Genomic DNA, 21897 nt, shown 5'->3' on the forward strand with positions numbered 1-21897 from the left:
TCAAGCCTCAAGTGGCCGTTAGAGGAACTGCAGTTTTTATCACTTCTGCTTGGCTTCATTTTTCAGTGCTGGATTTTACTTGATAGGAGATGGGATTAAAGCATTAAACGGAGGAGGGGGAGAAACAGCAATGACAGAAATGGGTTTGGGTTTTCTTATAATTATTATACAAATTACATTTCTTAGTCCTGCAGATGAGCTGCGGTCAACTTTGTGCTGGTGGGGATTGTGTTATTTGTTTATTCTGGTCTTGCACTGGCTCTCACTGGTAGCAGCTGTACTCATAAAGTACTTAACAAATGAATGTCATCAAATTTTATTTTGTAGCTTATTTGGATAAAGTGTGATCTTTCCTTTTGCCTATGAGGAAATTATCCTTGCCTGAACTCCCGCTCTCTCAACTTAACTTCCAAATTTTCGGCGCTGCTTTTTATTTACGTTTCCTAGCAACTGGTTCCTGTTTGGCTGCTCGATATCTGCAGAGGCATGAAATGTAAAAATTACACCAAATTAATTAGCGAGCTATTGCAGCGCCTTCCTCCTTCCTTTGTTGCTTTCTCGTACCTTTTATCAACACGCAGGGAGGCAAAAAAAAAAAAACAGAGGTCGAGAGAAGAAAAAGCTTTTAGTGTGATTGCTTCTCTGAGTCACGGGACAGCTAAGAAGGAAGAGAGAGAGAGAGGAGGTGAAAGGAAAGATGATGGACTGCATTATGAATTTCAGCGTGGTAATCCCCACATTCAGCAGAGTCTAACCTCAGCTCTGCACAATCATTTTTCCTCCTTCCTATCTTCCTTATTCTCCTCCTGAAGGAGGGATAATGCTTTAGATATTCCATATATTCCTCCTGTCATCTGTCTTTCACACTTCATAAAAAATGTCATTTTCAAAACAGTATGTTGCCAATATATTTTAGAGAATGAAGCTTGTAGCGGTTTCTTCGAGGCGTAGCTGCTGTGTAGGCAGAATCACCACCATCATCTTGAACAGACAACTAATATATTGCACCCTTAGTAGCTTTTCAGAATCAATGAAAAGTTGGCTGTTCTGTCCCAGCAGGACCTTTTAGTCCCACACTTTGAAGATTAACTGAATTAACGAGATTATTTCAGCTTCTAAAGGAACTCCTGTTTCCAAGAAACATTTACAAAACCTGCAAAAAATCAGGTTCTTCTATTAAATGGCTAGATCCTCACATAAGGGATAACACTTTTTTTTAACCAGTGTGCCCATGTGTTCCTGCTTGTTTTTATCTCTCTTTCCTCCCCGATTAAAGAGAATCTGCTGTCTGCCTACATAAAAAGTCAAAAACACACTTTTTTTGATCCTCAACACACACCGTAAGTGAACACCCTGTTCGACAGCCTGGCGCTTTTTTAGATGAAAGTACGTCTCTCTTCACACCACATGTTACAGTGCTGGAACAACACATCCTTTTGCTCCTAACTCTGTACTTGTATCTTCGGTTCCCGTCCCGCTGGGTTTAGCACAGAAACAATCTTCGCAGGGGTTTTTTTGTTCGTTTTTATCCATCTATTGGCCCTCGCTTCTTCTTAACAACCCACTTCACTTATCCTATGTCTGCGACTTATCTGCTCTGAGGCAAATGAGTCTTCATGACCACACTCTGCCTGTATGTGAATGCAGATTTGGGCAATTGTTTGCCAGATTACATGGAAATGCTCCCTTTTACACATGCACTATAGTGCAATTTTGGCAAGATTTACCAAAAAAAGTTACATTGGGGTGTGTATGTACTACCAAGGCAGCTGAAATAAGAAATAAAATCAAAAGAAAATGTAAAAAAAAAAGAAGAAAAAACACAGTAGGCGCTGCAGCAACACGCCTATAATTCAGTATACAAGGCAAACAAACACAGAGTTTTATAGGTTTATCTTTTTTCATTCACTAAATATTTAAAACAAGCGTCACTTGACTAGTCATCATAAATGGTGATAATTTATGCTTTTTTTCTCAGGATGATGGAATACCTGAAGGACTGCTGTAGGGAAGAGAGATGTAGCTGAAGTTTTTTCTCTGTGGTTCCTCTTTTTCCATCCACCAGGGGGAGCTCTGACTCAATAGCACCGAGAAATAAGTTTGCCAACTGGGAGTCAGGAGATGAAAGGTTCCCCTCCTCCATTTTTCGCAGTCCATCCATGCAGCAGGTTAGTCAAGTGTCAGAGCTGAACCACCGCTGATCAGAGTCATCTAGGCTGTCCACACAGGCATGGACAGACTGATCGGCGGGTCCATGGATCAAAGACCGCAGGGCATTTTGTCCGGTCCCAAAAGTCAAGGTCCTTAATGAAAAAAAAAAACCCCAGAAAAAAAAACCACACTCAAACTTTTCCTGTTTCCGTGTCAGTACACAGATCCCAACCATTCATTCATTTGTTCATTCATCCATGGCAATTCCATATTTCATGGATACTAAAGGGAGCGAAAACAAATGATAAAAACTCGAGAGAAAGAAGGCAGAAGATAAGCGCTGATAGAAAATGCTTTTTGCACGCTCAAACTAAGAACAGCATCTATTTTCTTTAACAGTCATTCATTGACATTCATCCGGTGTCGCGTCTTCTGCTGAGCTCAGATGCATAGACTGAATGCAGAGAGAGGTGGAGAGGCGGAGGAGGGAGAGAGAGAAAAGAGATGGGAGAGGCAAAGAGGCGGGAAGGCGGCGACGGGAGAGGATGGAGAGAAGGGAAGGGAAGAAGGGCAGTGAAAGATGGAGGGAGGGCGAGAGAAAGGTGAAAGAGAGGCGCTGCTACTGCGAGTGAGAGAGGATGAACATGTAGGGGAAGAAAAAGAGAGAGTGTGTGCTATGTGCCAGAAAAAAGGTTAGAGCAGAGAAAAAGAGAGACAGATGGAGTGTGTGCTCCAGCAGTGATGAAAAAAGGAGGAGAACAGTGAGCGGTGAGGAGGAAGAGGAGGAGGAAGGTGGCGCAGACGTCACCTCCTCTCTGTGACCAAAGAGACGGCGGAGGAGGAGGTGGAGGAGGGTGAAAAAAAAAAAGGAAAGTCTTTCACGCCACGTCACTCCACATCACCACGGACGGACACACAGAGGGGAATTTGATTCTCATCCATCCTCCCGGTTCTCAGGCTAAAACCTGGGCATCCAAGAATTCCAAACTTGTACAGACGTTCTGGAATGTTTACGTTCTTATATCCATCCACTGATTTCTGAAACCCTCTTTGTTCTGGAATCTTAATGTAACAATGTTGAGGTCACTTCAATCATAATCCTTAATAAAAACGGAAGGAGGGGGACGGACGTGATAATTTGCGCACACACACACACACACACACACACACACACACACACACACACACACAAATGTGTGACATGTATTCAGAACAGACACGAAAATTGCAAATGCACACATACATGCACTCGCCCCGTCTGTCTTTTCCCTCCCCTTGCTTTGTTCTTGGCACTTTCCTCTTTCGCACACACACACAAACACACACACACGCACCTTTAGGTCCCCTCTGGTCTGTTTGTAGTGTTTAACAGTCCTTTGGTCCCAACACCAGAGACCAAAATGAATAAAAACCCTGTTTAATAAGCAGGCCTGCTTCATGCTCTCCGTACAGAAACTCCACAGGCATGATATCCTCCGCACACTCTTTGTATGAACACACACACACTTGTGTGTAGATTGGTCTTCTTTTTTTTCTCCATGTTTTGTTTGTTTGTCTTCAGTAACATTTTGCTTGGCAGTCTTTGTGTGTGTGTGTGTTTGAGTGTGTGTATTCCCCTCACTGCGTGGGCAGTTTGTAGTCCAATCTTCTTGCTGCTTTGTACACTATTTATAGTCTTTGTTTCTGCAGATGATAGTTGTTGATAGATGCGTTACATTTATCTTTGTACATGATACATTACAGTATGATCCAGTTTAACATGTACAGTATATGGCCACTGGGTATGTTTAAGAAAAAAATATATGCAAAAAAAAAAAAAAGAAAGAAAAAGAAACCAAAGAAAGAGTGAAAAGATAGTAACAGATGAGGAAAAAGGTAGCGGCGCAGTGTTTGCGCCGTGTAAACGACCTGCGACACCAGTAAGGGGGAAAAAAGTGCTTATGTTCCAAAAATGTGGTCCGTTTGCCGAGCGCCTTTGTGGAATGTTTTGTGAAGGTCCGTGTTCGTGTTCACAGCACGAGCGATAACACGTGTGGTATGCTCATGCCTCATCTTTGGTGGCAAAAAGCGTGCCCCCGCCTTGTGGTTTCTGTTTGTAAATCCTGCTCTTTTATGTAATCCTGTCTGTCTGGAGCTGAGAGGGCTGCTGTGGTGTCGCATTCACCGTGGAGAGAAGACGGAACCACAAGGTCCAAGGTTTGGGAATATTTCCTTTGTCAGTGGTCCACAGGTGATGGACCTGTAATGCTGCTAGCTCAAGGGGTTTGGTAGAATCGAGGGTAAATTGTGTTAAAGTCTTGTATTTTCAGTGTTTTTATTCCATTTGTTTTGTGGATTGATGGGATTCCTCTTTAGGGGGGATTAATATGGTCACAGGTTCAGATACACTCCCCCGTAGTCATCAGGGTTTTTTTTATTGTATTCACCTGGAAGAAGCCCAGGAGTAAAGATGCCTGCTGTGTATCTTTACATTCCCAGTGTCTGCTCCACCCAACTAGCCTCCACACTGAACAAATTCCCAATGAGGAAAAGATAGTGCAGTGCAGTTTAGAAGCATGACCTCAAAACCTCCACCTTCCATTAAATATATTGTGAGAACCTACTTTTCTCTCCGTTGATGTCTTGCTTTCCTAGAGGGGCTGGTTTGACTCGGACCAACAGTGCTCCAACCGTGGGAGGGACCATTTTGTCCAAAAGTGTGCTCCAATTTGATTGGACAGTGCAAATGGTCAACCAGTAGTTGGAGCGATCTGGTTGGACATGTTCGTCAGATGGCCCCGTCCCCCATAGGGTGGCAGACCATGGAAATGGTTGGTAGCTTTGTCGACAGCAAACAGACCTGGTTTACATCTGCGTAGACGCTTCCATTCACTGATCGCTGGGTTTGTCGTTCCCAGCCGTTGTCTCTCCTCCCTCGGCATTCGATGCCGTGTTGGCTGAAAACTCCGTGACACGTCGGGCCAGGGGGTTTGTGCTTTTTAGAAGCTCCATGGCAGAGACTCTGGTTCCTCCGCTGGAAGACTTGTTGCCTTTCTTCTGAAGGAGGGCCATGAAGTTCTCGTTGCGGGAGCTCGACCTCTGGCTGCTGCCCAAGGTTAGATTTCTGAGGTCGCTACCGCTGGTGCTGTGCTTCACCGGTGACACCAAACTCTGGCGACTGCCAAACGAGTCGGAAGGTTCTTTGCGACCCAGGACCTTTCGTTTGGACCTGGAGGAGAGAGAGAAGATTATCAGCCAAAACTGTGTGTGCAGCTGTTTTACTTCTCAGATTTACTACTCGTGTGTGATGAGTCACACTTTAGTTGACATTTGTTTCTCGAGAATAGAAAAACTAAAATTTGTAACTACAGAAGGGACTCCATTCTTTCTTGTAGGAGATGAAAACACTGATTACCGATCTTCCATTTCCCCATCCTCACTTATTCTTCAGAGCCTTTTAAGCTATTTTCAGCATCACGCAAGGTAAAAATCACGAACACTTGTTGCTTAGTGACTAGATTTCTTGTCAGTTTCTGTGTGTACTCATATCCACGTACGTGCATGTGTGAGAGAGAGAGGGACGCTGGAAGGAAAAAAAAGGACGAAATGAGAGCCAGCGGTCGTGCAGCAAACCCACTTTACATGTAACTGTTGCTAGGGAACCTTATACTCCATCTGTCTCACACCTTTTCAACAAGACAATGCGTATTTTGTCACATGCTCCAGGTTATAAAAAGCTGCCAGGCAGGTTTGGTGATGGCTCAAAGCATTTGTGCTGTCCTGTCAAAACAGACTAAACTGTGAAGCACTTCTTAACCTTTAACTGCCATCTGAGGAAACTATGTGCTCTAATATCAGAGTTTGTACCGATCTTGGTGTTTAAAATATGCCTTGGTTGTGTCTGTGTGCGTGCTCAAACCTGTGTATAATAGTGAAGAGGTCTTCGGTGGTGTGTGTTGTAGGTGTGCTGGCCAACAAGTCGTCATCTGTTTCCTCTTCGATGTGCAGTACAGTCTTTTCACTGGCTGCTGGTTCATCTAAGCAAGGCACACAAATCATGGTAAAACATATAAAGTAGAAATGCTAACCAGCCACTTTCTCATGCACCTTAGATGTTATAAATTTTAATGACCAAACAGCTAATCAGCCAATCACCAACTCATTGAGTTCAGGCAGAAATGTTCAAGACAACCTGCTGAAGATCAAACTCAGCATCACAATGGTGAAGAAATGTGATTTAAGCGACTCTGAGCATGGCCTAGTTGTTGGCACAAGGTGGGCTGGTCTGAGTATTTCAAAAACTGCTAATCTGCTGGGATTTAATCACATAACCATCTCTACAGTTTACAGAGAATAGACCAAAAAAGAGAAAATACCCAGTGAACAGCAGTTTCATGGATGAAAATGTCTTGTTGATGTCAAGCTACAATTTGCAAGGACTGATCAAGGTCCAAAATTGAACATGGGAAAAATGTTGTCTAGTCTAATGAGTTTCCATTTCTCATGCAAAATTCCGGTGCCAAGGGCAGAATCTGGGATAAACAACAGGACCTTCTTGCTGTGAGGGAACAGTGCTAACCACTGCACCACTGTATGATCTGTTCAGGATGTACCCTGGCTCCAGCCCCCCTGCAACCCTGATAAGGATAGGCAATGGAAGGATGGATGGAACATAAATGCATGAGTCCTTCCTTGAATTAATGTTTCTGGATGTTGGTGGTTTAATGATGTACAGGATAGTCACTAACTAAACATTGTTTAAATGCCACAGCCTGCCTGAGTACTGCTTGTTTCTTATGACCACAGTGTATCCATTTTCTAAAAGGCTTCTTCAGGCAGGATAACACACAACATCACAAAGTGCAAATCATCGCAAACTGGTTTCTTGAACATGAAAATGAGTTCACTATACTCAAATTGGTTTCCACTGTAAGCTACAGATCACCTTTGGGACATGGTGTAATGGGAGATTCACATCATGCATGTGTAGCTTACAAATCTGCAGCAAATCTGTGATGCTATAATATCAACAAGGACCAAAATCTCTGAGGAATGTTTTCAGCACCTTGTTAAATTAGGCAGCGCTGAAGGCAAAGGGCACTACTACATGTAGGTATACCTAATAAAGCAGCTGATAGGTGTATATCAGCTGGCTTTGTGCAAACGCATATGTAAATCTGATTTGGCTACAGAGAAAATTAGGTGATAATGAAATAATGATGATAAATGTCATCTTCACTGTTAAAAACAGTGTGAACCATTCTGTGTTTTGATTTGGGCTCATTTTAGAGCAATGGGCCTGTATCAAAACACAGCAGAATCAGGAGGGTATGTATCAAAATTAGCAGGTATGAGTCCTAATCAAATGTAGAAGCTCTGCTAGACGATTATCACCAACACAGGCACATAAAAAAATCACAAGAAACAATGTCTGCAGTGAAACAAGACTAAAAGCAAACTATTAGCTAATATATGTTAGAAAATGCAACATTTGTGTTGGGATGTTTTTAATTAGAAACGATTAGAAGGCCAGAAAACTCCAGTACAAGATTTATGGTATATTTTTGTATTTCATCATTGAATGAATGTACAACTACCCCTACCCTGAAGCGGTGATTCTGTAGGACAGGGACCACTGGTGGAGAATAGAGGGACTGCAGGAGGCGTGTGGACAACCAAGGGAAAATAACTACTTAACTTTGACATGTTTCCATCAAACTGTCCAAGTAAATTTTTTACACAAAGATATTTTCTTTTTCCATTTTTCTACAAATCAGGCTCTGGATGGTATATAAACAAATCCCTCTGTCAAACTATAGAAGGGAATCAAACTAGAACTTTTTGATGTAAGTAAGTATGTGTGTGTAATGTAAAATTTTACAATATTAAAAAATTATTAAAATGTAACCTATATCACAATGACACTTCCTCAGTCAGTTATTGAAAAAGAGACAATATTTTAAAAACGGTGCTTTTGTTTTAAAAGTTTTTAGACTATTGGATTAAAATGTGCAAATGATGTAAGTCTTGGATTAAACACGAACAGCTTTGTATAAATGTTAAGTAGAAAAACACAGTTTCGGTGGTTTCTTTCCAGTAGTCTGACAGAAGAAATGTCATTGAAGTAAAATAGGCCAAAAGTGTTTTTTGTTTCTAATGTCTCTGTAAAGCACTTTGAATCACCTTGTTGTTGAATTGTGCTACACAAATAAACTTGCCTTGCCTTACATGTAGTGTGTAGTGTCTCATCTTTAAAAAAATAAATTGATGCATAAAAGCCCTTTTATCTGGTCTTATGAGTCTTCTGAGACCACCATTCGGTGAAAACCAACTTTTAAAGCTTAATAAAGTGGACCCATCAAGGCATACCTGTCCCAATCCCAGTACCAGCCATCTTCCCTTCCAGCTCTGTGAGAGAGGAATCTTGAAGAGAGGATTGTAGTGATGACTCTTTGGAACTTTCTTCATCTGTTCCCAAGTGGTTCTCATCTTGCTCAGGCATGTCGGGAACACTGGGAGCATTGAGAATATCATCTGGTGGGAATGTTCCTACCGGAGACCGAAGGCCCACGGGGCTGTCAGTCTGTGGCGTCTGACGGTCTGTGCTGCCATTAGTGGAGGAGTGGACTGAGGTGGGAAGAAGCAGAACATTTGGCTTCTTGGGGACTGGAGGTGGAACCTGGAAAGGATTGAGAAGGTTTCAAAGAATGAGAAATAAGGAGAGCTGTGAACTGTGAATATGTTTTTTTTAAATTGTTTGCCTTTAGAAGATACTCGATGTTTAACCATGACTTGTGTAAAAGAACAATATATTTAATTTGGTTACCTTGGGTTTCTTTTTGTCTGACAGCTCTGCCAGACAGGAGACTGTCATCCTTGAGGGTAGCGTCTTGCTCTTGTCCTGAAGTTCTGGGGCCTCCTGATTGCTGCAAGGTGAAGGAAGTGAGCCTCCATCTTCGGGGCCAAGACGAATCTCTTGGTCAACATCAAATTCAGGCTCCAAAATTGGGTCTTCCAGGAGAGGCTGAGGGTCTGGGAGAGGAGGGAGATCAAACAGGGACTGGGATAGGGGGAGGAACGATTGATCATAGGCAGTTTGTGGAGCAGCCATAGAGTTTGAATCTGACAGAATAGTGGGATTTGTTGGAGCCTGTGGTGGAGGTTTTTTGGGTTTTGGCTTTTTCATGACTTTGTAGATGTTGCCTAGAGGCACAGGTCGGTCTACAGGTGAGGCAGGAGGCGAGTCAAGTGCCAGAGGGGAAGTGGAGGAAGGAGAAGGAGACTTGAGAAGAAGGTTCATGGGCCGTTTAGGTAAGGGAGGCTTGACTGCAACAGGTGGTTTAGGTTTTGGTAGAGTGGGTGGTGGGCTGGGATCCTCGCCTATATTGCGGCCATGCTGTTCCTCTTCGATGGTGTCAGAGGCTCCATCAGGGCAGTCTTCTAGGTCTCCACGAGAAACTGAACGAAGCCGAACAGTCTTTAGCTCATTCTGGGTAACCATAGGCAGTGCCTGTGAGGAACTCGGGCTGATCTTTCCTGGCTTTGCTGCTGTCGAAGTGTCAGAATGCCGCCGGCTGGCCTTTTGTTTTGGCTTGATGGACGAAAGCTCCAGATGTGCATTCCCAGGCATTTCAAAGGACAGTCTAGACCTAGCAGCTGGATCCTTGGGTGATGGTAGAGATGATTTCCTCTCTGGGATTTTGGGGCGCATCTTACAACCTATTGTACCTGTTGTACCCACAGTCCCCTGACCTGCCAGATGACTGAGTGGAACAGTTGGGGTGGGAGTCTCTGACTGGCTGGAATAGCCACTTGATGGGGACATAAGTCCTGGAGGTTTGAAGGGGGATGATGCCTTGATGTCAGTCTCCATGGAAAGCTGTGAGGGTGATGTGGCTCTCAAGGTGGAGGGAGAGTCAAGAAGGGACTCTGAGCTACCTCTGACTTTCATACATTCGATCACTGTAGTACCTGTTGCTGTGCTGGAGCCTGACAGAGACCTGAGGAAGAGCAAAGAAGAGATGTGAAGTTTTTTTGCTAAATCAAAGTTTGCCAAACACGTTTGACAACAAAACATCCAGGATACCTATGAAATGATGTGAGAAGACATAATAAAGATGACACAATAATAATAACTTTGTAGCACAAGTACTAAACATCCATGTGTAGTTTCCTACCTGTATGGATCATTGCTCTTCCACTCCCCTAGCTGCCAGTGCGTGGGAAAAGTAATTTCTGTCTCCCCCTCCCTCTCTGGTGCCTGGACCTCTAGACTTGGAGGTCTGTCATTCCCTCCTTGGCCTGGCTCTCGCTCACCAATACTGGTTTTAGACGAGTTGGGCAGAAGGAAATCTGGCTGAAAGTCAGGGAAGTGATCCCTGGGAATGTGCAGGCTCTTTGGTCGGCCATCTCTGTAAAGACCACCTTGATGGTGTATTCTGCCCTCAGCTTGTCCAAGGTTTTTCATAAGAGAGACACTCCTCACAGGGGGTGGTGGCTTTCGTTTGGATTTTTTAAGGGAGATGGAGCGGGAACGTAGGCGCAAACGACCTTCTGTGCTGTAGTCTGAAGCTGTGATGGAGATTGTGTCAGTTGTACTTGCGCTGTCTTCTGAGCTCCCTCTAGGGTAGAGAAGGGCGTAATTCTCACCTAAGCCGAGGAAGTTGTGATGCTCTTGTTGGTGGTCCATAGTATTCCCATTTCCTGTAGATGTTATATTACCATCCGGATGGCCTATAACACCCTCTGTGAAACAAAAAGATCCAGAATCTGTGGGTGTGGAAAGGGAACGCTCTCGAAACTTGAAAGCATTCTGTGCTGCTATGGAACGTGCCGACCTCTCCCGTCCTCTCACTGCTTCGCCTCCTCCCCCTCTTCCTCCATCAACTGCAGCCCCCTCTGTCTCACTCCGCTTCCCTATGTCCATGTTATTCAATGGTCTCCGAGAAGGGTCTGTCACAGTCTTGAATGAGCTTGAATGTCCTGAGCTCACCAGCATCACCCCCTCCTGGGTCCCTCCTCCGATGATACTGTGCTGTTTGGGTGGTACCGCTGGTCCTTTGCTCTTACTGTAATTGTAAGGCTCGTTCCACGCTCCAGGAGAAAAGGTGGAACCCTTGGGTCCGTTCCAGGAAGCGGTGGGTGTATTTGAGCAGAGCAGCCCAGAATGGTCCATAGTTTCTGGGTGAAGGTGATCTGGGGCAGGCAGCCCCAAACGGTTGTCTGTAGAGAAGAGAGGGAAAGAATCAATACTCCAAAACTAATCACACCAAATTCCACTGACTGTGGACACTCTAAAATAAAAGGTTATAATAAAAACTTCTAAACATCACATATCTATCTCTAGCTCTACCCATTCAGAAAACTATTCTGACCAGAAAAGGCACAACCTGCCTTGACATCTGTAGCCTCTGGCATTAGTGCCTACACAGTGTGTATCATTTGTTTACTGCCTGACGAGAATAGCCACCATCTTTGAACAGAAGGGATGACTTACAACACCAACTGTCTGCCATCTATAATCCAGTTTTGAGATCCGCTCCCAGACACTTGGGCCATTTGACCTCAGGATATCACGTGATAGAGTGGGGCTAGGTTTTGCAATGGGTTTACCCTAAACCTTGGCTGATTGTGACCCACACCTGTTTTTACACAGGCTCGTGTGATTAGGTAGAGGATCAATAGGGAGTCCATGACCCTCTTGGAGACACTCCCATAGGGCTTAAAATCTGGGATTCTCCACCAGTTTTCTTCTTTTAACGAAAGAAGTTTCAGACTTTCTTTGAAAGAAGTTCTTTCTTAGAACTTCTTTCTTTCAGACTCTTTTCTTTTTCATGCTCCTTACACTACAATGACCTAGATGACCAAGCACCTTCACAGACATACTTTCCTGCCTAACAAACCTCCATGCTTAAAAGATACATACAAGGCAACATATTAACAAGAAAAACATATATAAACTTCTCTGACCTTTCCTTCTAAGGAGGGAAAGCGGATCAAAAACATTCTTTTTTGCAAGTGAGATAGAATCACACCAGAACTTGGTCAGAATCCAATATTCCATGCTTTAAGCTATGTGCTGTGGTATAACCACAGAACAAATAAGCATCTATGGACATGTTTTAGCTGTTCCTCGAGATGAAATGCTAAATCATAACTTATAGAACTGAAAAGTTGAGAGCATTTCTTCACTGTCTGATGTGCAAAGATGTTTTTCATCTTCACTTGACTGGATTTGGCAAGAGTTTGATTTTTCAACTGACTGGCTGAAGTTAATAGACAGATGGTTCTTTCGAACGCGTGCCATTTTGCAAGTATGGCTTCACAGATGGTTCTGTAACAAGTTATCTGGTGTGACAGGTTACCATATCATGCCAACCAAATGCCCCTTCACAGCAACAAACCTACCACATTCACCCACTGTAAGGATTGAGGGGTCAGTTTTTTTCCCCTTAATTTGTTACATAGGCCTAATAGTACATTCTCAACAATGCATATTCGTCCTGCAACAAAGGATTAGTTCTTAATTCAAGAACAACTGAAACACATTTTTAAATGTCAGATGTGGCTTCTTCTGCTTTTGTCTTCTTCTCACCAAAATTATGGGCTTATTCAGATGAAGCTGATTAAATGAACCCTTGATGCCCTGTGTTTAAATGTCCTCATTGAAGTAAATAAACCAGCAAGGAATGAAAAGATAATGGCTAAAGGCATAGCTGTTCTTCACTAGGAAACACTGATTAGTGCAAATCCAGGGGAAATAAATTATTAATTCAGCATTAGTTTGTGTAATTTTCTTTGCTTAATTAAACCTTTGGTGGATAGATAGCTGACTACCTTTGTATATTGGCCGTACTGCAGAAAGCAGTCATTAGTCATACACCTTTGCTTTGGGGCATTACCGTAGTTTTCGGGTCATAAGCCGCCCTTTTTTCCCCACACTGTGAACACTGCGGCCTATAATGACGTGCGGCTAATGCATATATTTTTTTATGCGGCCAAAAACAATTTGCCTGGTAACAGTAGACCAATAAAATAGATAAGTAGTAAATATACGGTATATATTTTTACGTGTTGTTAAGAAACGTTGTAATGTTGTTTGTGCACCGTTCCGTAAAAAAACCATAAGCAACGTAATTTGTGTGTTACCGATACGTACGTATACTTAAAGGTAGCTGTGTTACAGGTGCTGTTCGAGGAAAAAAAAGCATTTGCAGTATGTATTTTTGTATGTTACCATAACGTTTATGTTACCATGGTTATGTTACCCTACGGAATAAATTAAACATTAAAAATCCTCACGTGTTATATTTCTGTGTAAATATCTCATATTACAAGTGAAACGCATATGGCTTAAAATCCGGTGCGGCCTGTACAAGTACAAAATTGATTTTCTTTCTAAAATTAGAGCATGCGGCTTTTAATCAGGTGCGCTCTGTAGTCCGGGATTTACAGTACATTATTTATTATAGCCTAAAATCTGCAACATTATACCAGATAGCCCAATAAAATTAGCTGGTGAAGTATTTGGCAAACAAGCTTAACTAATAGCCTACTTTTGCTATTAGTGTTAACAATCAAACAAGCAAGCTAATGCTAAATAACTCTTAGCTCTCTTTTGAGTTTAAATATTGTGTTTATGGTAGATTGTTTTTAATGTGGTAGCTAGCGTTACTCTGTGTTGGTGCTGTAGGCTAGTAACAACCATCAAAATCCCATGGTAATCATTTGAAAAAGGGTCTTTCTCCGACTGGTTGGCAAGCGGTTGCTGGGGAGTGCTAGCTGTCACTAGGGGAAACTGGTCGCAAAGAGGTATTGCAGTTTTGCAGATGTGTGACAACTAACAATGTGATGTTAACTTGTTAACATGTTAACTTCCATTTTGGATGTCACAATCTTGGTGACATTGTGGGAATAAGTGAAAAAGGCCCCACTCACACAGGCTAAAAGACTGGTTAGTCACCCCATGGCAACCACCCGTTACTACGGAAAAATGTGTATTCTGCCAACTGACTTGCAAAAAAACTCTTTCTGATTGCTTTGGTTGCTAGCTGGTGGAGGCGGTTTCACTTAGTTCTGCAAGTTGAAGTGAAACTGAAATGAAGACTGTCCAGCTTCATAGAAGAACCTTCTCCATTCACCGTTTACATCACAATTTTCAACTTTCACTACAGCTCAGGGAGCAAATCATTAACCCTTTAAGACCTACCATAGAACCAAGTCTGCCAGAGCTTATCTTTATATTTTTACATGCTGTAGTGCCATTTTTGGGAGCGTTTCAAGTTGCTATACATCAATACAACTGTTATAGCCCAAATTTTAATAATATGTATGCATTAAGTCCATAGTAACTACATAAATTGCAAAAAAGTGCAATAAACTACAAAAAAATTGAAAATCATTTTTGTTTTTTTTACATTTCTAGTTAGAGAAATTTAAGAGGTTTATCCCTCAAAACTGCAAATACAAAAAAGTTGCACAAAAAAGTTTCCAACAACAGGAAATTTATTTTGAGTGTCTTCATAATTTTATTTTTGAGATACACCAATTTTTATATACTACAGGAAAAACGAAAATAAATATTATAATGCAAATTTGCAAAGAAAACAGCATGTGCATCAAAATAAACTATTTCCAGCAGTGCAATATGAGTTTTAAGCATCCCAGAAACCATTCCAGAAAAGCATAAAGTCAACATGACTCTTAAAAATACCAGTATAGGCTTATAAGGCCCCGAAGGTAAAAAACTACATTTTCCGCAAAAATGACATCACTTCCGGTTTTGGGCAAGTAATGGGGAGCATGCGATAGTTCCCGCTGACGTCTATTCCAACGTAGGAAGTGTTTTGAACAGCTGATTGGATCGGCAAAGCCTGTTTCTGGAATATTATGTTTTTGTTGCTGCAAGTGCTTTTTATGCAATTTTTGCAAAGCTATATGTGGAAGGAAAACGTGTTCTAGGGCAAGCTGATGGCATAAGATGTAAGTACAACTCCGGTTTCATATGCAAAACAAATTATTGTGCCAGTTTACAGGGTTTCGGTTCTACAGGGATTTAAAAATAGTTACGCCCACTCTGACCAGTTTTAAAGGATTAATATCTGCAAACAAGTTTGTGTCTTCCATGTAAACTATGGGCAACAGTAGCAACTGCTAGCAACCGAAGCAATCACAAGGAGGTTTTTACAGCCAGTTTCACCTCAAAAAACCCAGCAACCACTCACTAACCAGTCGAGCAGTCCAGGTTTTTGCTTTTGCTGAGTTTGTCAAGGACCAGCCTGTCTCTAGGCCTGCGTGACTATGCCTTAACAAGAAAGGAGAACATTTTTCTTTTAAAACTGTATGTAAATCCATAATCAATGACAAAATAAACACACATTTGTCATGTTTGTTGAACAAAAAACATAATTCAAACAAAAGAAAATGTCCTGCTATTGCATACATTTCTTTTATTTAAAGAGTATTTAAAGTGGGCGGGGAAAAAAAATGATAGTCTTTCCACAGCCAAGAACTGTTCAGTGCTACTAACAGCAATACTAGAGTTTTATCTGAAATACGAGAAGTTCATGAGTATAGGAATTTCATTCTGACATTCCCAGATTCTTTTTTTTCTCTCTCTTTCTCTTGTCTTTGAAGGTTGCGGCACACTTTATGTGAGGAGTAATAAGATCTGCACCATGGAGGGAGGGTAAAGAGCTCCCTATTATGGTCTCACACAGACACCTGCAGGTAAGGTTGTGTCGAGGTCAGAGTGTGTCTTCCTCAGTGGGAGATTCTGGTGCGGTGTGTCAGTAACAGGCTCCAGGGAGTGGGGCTGGTGGGGGAAAGGGTCCCCGGGAGAGGGGGAAGGGGACGGAGAGTGCTGGAGAAGATCAACACCGTGGAATTTCAATCCTCTCCCTTCACCTGCAAGAGGAAGACAGCAGCAAGAAGGTCAGCAGGAGGGTGGGAAGACTAATTTTACCTGACACGCATTAAATTAAATAAAACAATAAATCCAATCATGTTGTTGACATGGCAATAAAGTATTAGATTATGGCTCTTGAGAGACAGCGATGTGAAGGCAGATCATTTGATATGATTTCAAGTCTCTCTTAAAAGGCTGCAGTGCTTTCCTCTCACAACTCTCGTTAACACAAACATGATTTACTGCTTCTATTAAACATTCACTCAGGTCACTTTAGTGAGACACAGTGTCAACCATAACTCTGTATTTGCATCAGGAGGCAACTTTTGGAGGTGAAAAAGGAAGAAAATGTGGGAACTGCCATTTCTCTAGTGGCCACTTCCCTGGTGAAGATGACCTGCTGAAGTTCAAAGTGAGCATTAGGAAGGGGAAGAAAGATGATTTAAGTGATTTTCCATGTTGTTGGTGCCAGATGGGTTGATCTATTTCAGAAATCTTGATCTGCGGAGATTTTTCCAATGACCATCTCTAGGGTTTACAGAGGATGGTGTGCAAATAAGCAAATATCCACTGAGCAGCAGTCCTCTGGGGGAAAATGCTTTGTTGATACCCAGAGGTCAGAGGAGAAAAGACTGCTTTGAACAGACAGGAACTCAAATAACCGATCGTTACAGCCAAGATATGGAGAAGAGCATCTCTGAATTTGTAACACATCAAAGTTCGAAGGAGATGGGCTACAGCAGGAGAAGACCAGACTGGGTGACAGGTAAGAAGAGGACACACAGGCTCCCCAAAACTGGACAGTAGAAGACTGGAAAAATGCTGCCTGGTTTGATGAGTCATGATCTCTGCTGCAACATTTGGATGGTAGGTTTTGGGCATCTTCTGATGGCTGCAGCAGGATAACACACTGCATCTCAAAGCTCAAATCATGTGCGGTCGACAAATCTGCAGCAGCTGCGTGATGCCGTCATGTGAACGTGGACCCAAATCTGTGAGCAATGCTTCCAGCACCTTGTTGAATCTTTGCCACAATGAATTAAGGCAGCTCTAAAGAAAAAAGGGAGTACACCCAGTACTAGAAAGATGTATTTCTACATTTCTTTTTCTAAATTTCTATATTATCTGTCTAATTCTCTCAGCTTACAAAACTCTCATACAATTGCTAGAGGCATTGACAACACTTCAGGTGATAAGACTAAGAAAAGAATTCAAAACTCAGGTAGCAGTTTAGGCAAATTTGCGAGTAAAACAAAGTCAAGTGGAAGTCCAATTCTCCCAACAATGCTTTTTGGTTGATACCGCCTGAATATTTTTCACTATAAAGAGATTTCAAATCAAGACTGTTTACATAAATAGTGTCTAATTAAAGATGCATTAAGAACTCTGTTGATTTGCCCTTTTAATATTAACGTTTACTCTAAAATAGGATACAATTAATGTCACAGAGTTGCCTGAAGTTGGTAGTTGTTTCCACTCTTCTTTATTTCCTGTCGCACAATTGCTGATACTTCAAGTGTCCACTGTTTAAAGTTGCCTCTGACTCAGCAAGTGTTTGAGAAGTGGCATAAGCAACACTCGATGAGTTCATCTCAGCTGAACAAGTGGAGAAGACTTTGCAGCTTTCAGTTTCATCATCACCATAATGACTCCTGTACATGCATTACATTTTAATCCAGACGGGCTCAAGGCAGACACGACGGAGAAACCTGCTGCTCTGTTCTAGCGCACTTCCCGTCTCCCTAATGTGTTTTGTGTGAGAACATGAATCCAGTGAGTCACTGGTGGCAGCAGGCACCTAGCTGGTTACCTTAATGACATACAGCGCCGTTTCTCACCCATCCCATTAAGCTATCAGCCTCGTTTTAGAGCAACAGTCATATCGGGCTCAGCCTGCTGCTAAAATTTATGTCCAACAATGAAATTGTGCCACTTGATGAAGCTCTTTTAAGAGGACTGCGGTACTAAAAATCAATAAGTCAAGAAAGCAAATAAACAAACTGGAGCCAAATCAGCCCACTATTACCCACCCTGTGCCAAAGCAAACTTAAGGAACATGGCCGTACCGCTGACACTGACAGCTGTCACCAAGCACTCAAAACAGATCTCCTTCACATTTGGAAGTCAGATGAGTCCAGCTCACCCTCCTTCCATTTTTCTTCCCCCAGCTGTGTCCCTCTTGCAGCAGCCTGTACGAATTATGCCTCCAGGCACTTAACAACACAGAATTACAAACCTTTGATCTGTTTGAGAGAGCAAACAGAAAACTAATGGCAGATATTTGATGCCCAAACTAAACATTATCTGTTGATTTTTCTGTAAAAGATGAATTATGCAAAGCTCAAAGGTGCAGAACAACAAAGGAAATGCGACTGAACCTAACATGATTAAGACTTGATGGCATGGCTCTGTTTTAGACATCAGTGACAACAGAGCTGATTAAAATCCCAGCATGAATAGTGCTACTGGTTTGTGAAGCCTCAAGATGAGCGTCTCTGCCAGAATCATCTTGGTTGCAAAAACACCGATGTGACAACAAGGGTAGGGTCTAACAGCGAACTGGCTAATAACCTCTGATCGACAGATCTTTGGCCAATGAGCATGCGGTTTCATATCACAGCTAATCCTACATTTTGAAACACTTTATGACCAAGATTTACTAAACAGACTTGTTTATTTTATTCAGTGTGATCCAAAATGAGTGACTGAGCTCATGCATCCAGCAGAAAAATGTCCAACAAGGTCGAATCAGAACCACATCTATCACCATCTTGTGGCCTGGAGATAGAATGCAGGATTAATGTGCTTCCTCACTGGCTTCATTTTTCTGACCCAGAAGCTGTGCCCATGTGTTTTACTGTCTGTGGTTGCAAAGCAGCTTGCAGATGCACAGCAAATTCAATACTGAATGAGATTTGTCAGTAGGTTGAGCAAAGTCATCTCATATAGCAACTGTGGTAGAGCGGTTTCTTTCAGCTGGAAGATGAGTGGGTCGAGCCCTGGTTTGATCCCCTGCTCCTGCATGTTGAAGCATCATTGGGCAAGATACCGAACCCTAAGTTGCCTCCGATGTGTCTGTCAGTCCACGAGTGCCCGTGAATGTCAGATAAGATGCCTGAGCGTAACTTTTTTTTTGTATGAATGTGTGTGAGGTCGGTTGAATGAGTTTTTTTTCTTAATTACTTTTTTTTTTTTTTATAAATAAACACATCTTCTTACATATTGTTCAATGAAATCCCTGATATGTGACACTTGCATAAACCAATCCTGCAGCTTCTGAACTATAAGACATGCTCCATGTGACAATGTTTTTTTTTTTCCAGTGAGCTGATTTATTGACTTTCCTTTATAAGAAACCAGGTTTCCATAACTAGGTAGAGTATTAGGGAAACCTGGTTTCTCCAGGATAAGTTCACCTGGGAAAATTGACCGCTGATTCCTTTGTTCCATTAGCAGGTAGAAAGTTTTGTAATTATTTTTTACAAGCATGTTCCTGCTTAATTGCCCTAACGGTCTACAGCACACAGTGTATTAAATTATGTGGCCATAAACATCTTGACGCTGCTTAAAAACTATTTAAAAATAAAGAAAACAGTAACAAACTGCTGCTGCAGTTGCTTAGAAGAAACTTTACAGCAGGTATCTCTAACTTTTGCAACTGCTAATGTGAGCTAGTGTGACTTTTGTGAATGCTAAACCAGCATTAAAATGCTCTAAAACTCGAGGTTTAGTGAGCAACTTTGTCTGGAGCTTTCAGCTGTGTCCCATGACCAGCTAATCATTTTAACAAAGACGCTCAAAACTTGAACCCAGAAATTTAAATCCAACCTTTTCCAAAGCGCTGATCAACAGTCATTGGCTGTCCCATTAAAATAATTTTTAAAAGGGACACTTGAACTCTCTTTAATGGCACAACTGTATTTGGATGTGTAATAATGATTCCTGCTGTTACTTAGATGTCTGAAATAAACATGCTTTTATCACCATCTTAACATTTGGAAACCTTTTGCTTGGCAAATCATCAAACTAATAACTCTAATCATCAAAACCTCCTGACACTTTCTGCTTCTAAATCTTTGGGCACTCTAAATCTTTTTCCCCCCTAACAACAGCAAACCTGGATTCATGATTTAAGAAAAAGTCCTGACTCCTTCCGCTCTTCTGCTTTACTCATTGACTAACCTGCCCGTTTTTCCACCTGTCCTTTTATCTCTCCATCTTTCCAAGAGCCTATTCCCTTCAGTTATTCATCCTCTGTTTATTTTTGCAACAGTCTCCCTATTTAGCTCATTCACTGACTGCCACTCAATCTGCGTTCCCCTCTGTGCATGAATAAGCACGAGTGTTTGAGTCGGAGCATCTCCAGCTTTCCAGCAGAGAGGCTAAAGCTGTGACTCAGCCGTGGAGTGGAGCTAAATACGACTTCCTGTCTGACTGTCATGCATTCACCCACTTCCTGCTGGTGTGGGTCCCTCTGTAACGCCGACACCATAGTGACAATTTTGCATCCTCCAGTCTTGGCTAGCTAACTTTCCTACTTGAATATTCAGAGCAGTTCCCACTTTCAAGATCGGTCTCACCAAGCTGTTATTAGCAGGCTGTAAGTCTTCTTGTTGCTTCTGTGGGCATCACTAACAGACTCTGTTTAAACTATCAGCCTTCCACCAGTTACAAATCCTAATGTCTCCTCAGTATAAGCCTTGTTAAACTGCTCAGCTGCCTGCATGCAGTGAGTCTTAAGGACACAGAGGTTAGAATAGCTTTGGGCAAGAGAGAGAAACATGACAATCACAAAATACCACGTAACCTTACAGTATATTACAAGTTTCTAACAATTCTCATGACATAAAATAACATATAAGAGTGTTTTCAGTTTAAAAGTAGGACAACGTTGGGATCTAAGCAGAGTGATGGAGGCAAAAACGCACCAGACTGTTGCCTTAACAGCACACATCATTCAGACTTTATCTTTTGGACTTAAAACCTTTAAGAAATCAACATTAACATTCCAGCTAATGCCATAATGGTTTCTGGAGTGATAAGTGACCATATATTTGTAAAGAAGGGTGGATTCCTAAGTTATCGGCTAATGCTAGCAAGCTTGGCTAGCAAGCTACATGTATAACCTGCATGAGGGAAACATGCACAAAAACACCAGCCAATCACTGCTAGCGAACAGGCTAATGGAATACTAGGTGAGGACTGGCAGAAAAGCTATGACCCTAATTTTAAGCTAACAAATGTCAAATGGATGGATTTGAAATTGGGTTTTTTTTTTCAATCATAACTTGTGAAGTTGTTATGAAGGAAGAAATTATCCATAGAGAGACTCAGAGAAAAACAGTTTTTCCTGTCACACTATAAACACGTTTTAAGTCAGGTTTCCTTGGCCCGTCACTGTACAATTGACTGCTAAGCCCCATCCACACAGACCTAGAAACCAGTCAGTATACTGTGAACAGCTGCAGTCGCAAGTGTGAAAAGTGCAAGTGTGAAACTTGTTGCAAAGAGGTATTTGGGTGCTTCACTATGAATCTTTTACTAATTGCTTTTATCACTAGCAGGTTGCCACCATCAGCAAAAGTTTGCATGCGTCCCAGATTGTAGTGAAAGCATGAAAAGTACAACACAAACTAAAAAACCAAACTTACATGTGTAGCCCACTGTTCCTGCCTAGTTGCCCTAACGGTCTACAGCACACAGTGTTTTAAATTATGTGATCATAAACATCTTGACGCTGCTTAAAAACTATTTAAAAATAAAGAAAACAGTAACAAACTGCTGCTGCAGTTGCTTAGAGGAAACATTACAGCAACTGCTAATGTGACTTTTTTGACAGGAAATGCTAAACCAGCATTAAA

At 41.9% G+C, this 21897-nt stretch overlaps 1 protein-coding gene across 3 annotated transcripts in view; it reads right to left on the reverse strand.

Annotated features, from left to right (window-relative positions):
- Positions 1–546: 546 nt before the first annotated feature.
- nhsl2 (NHS-like 2) overlaps positions 547–21897 on the reverse strand; it is a 247858-nt gene continuing 226507 nt past the window's right edge. For all 3 annotated transcript variants that reach the window (XM_082528141.1, XM_082528142.1, XM_082528143.1), the window contains exons 5-10: positions 15853–16035; positions 10308–11352; positions 8957–10130; positions 8500–8809; positions 6050–6167; positions 547–5359 (exon numbers count right to left, since the gene is read on the reverse strand). In XM_082528141.1, the coding sequence (XP_082384267.1) occupies positions 5020–5359; positions 6050–6167; positions 8500–8809; positions 8957–10130; positions 10308–11352; positions 15853–16035 (3170 nt within the window). In that variant the 3' untranslated portion in view covers positions 547–5019. The remainder of the gene's footprint in view (positions 5360–6049; positions 6168–8499; positions 8810–8956; positions 10131–10307; positions 11353–15852; positions 16036–21897) is intronic.

Source organism: Aulonocara stuartgranti (assembly GCF_965226115.1).
Source record: "Aulonocara stuartgranti genome assembly, chromosome: 3".
NCBI classification, from domain to species: Eukaryota; Metazoa; Chordata; class Actinopteri; order Cichliformes; family Cichlidae; genus Aulonocara; species Aulonocara stuartgranti.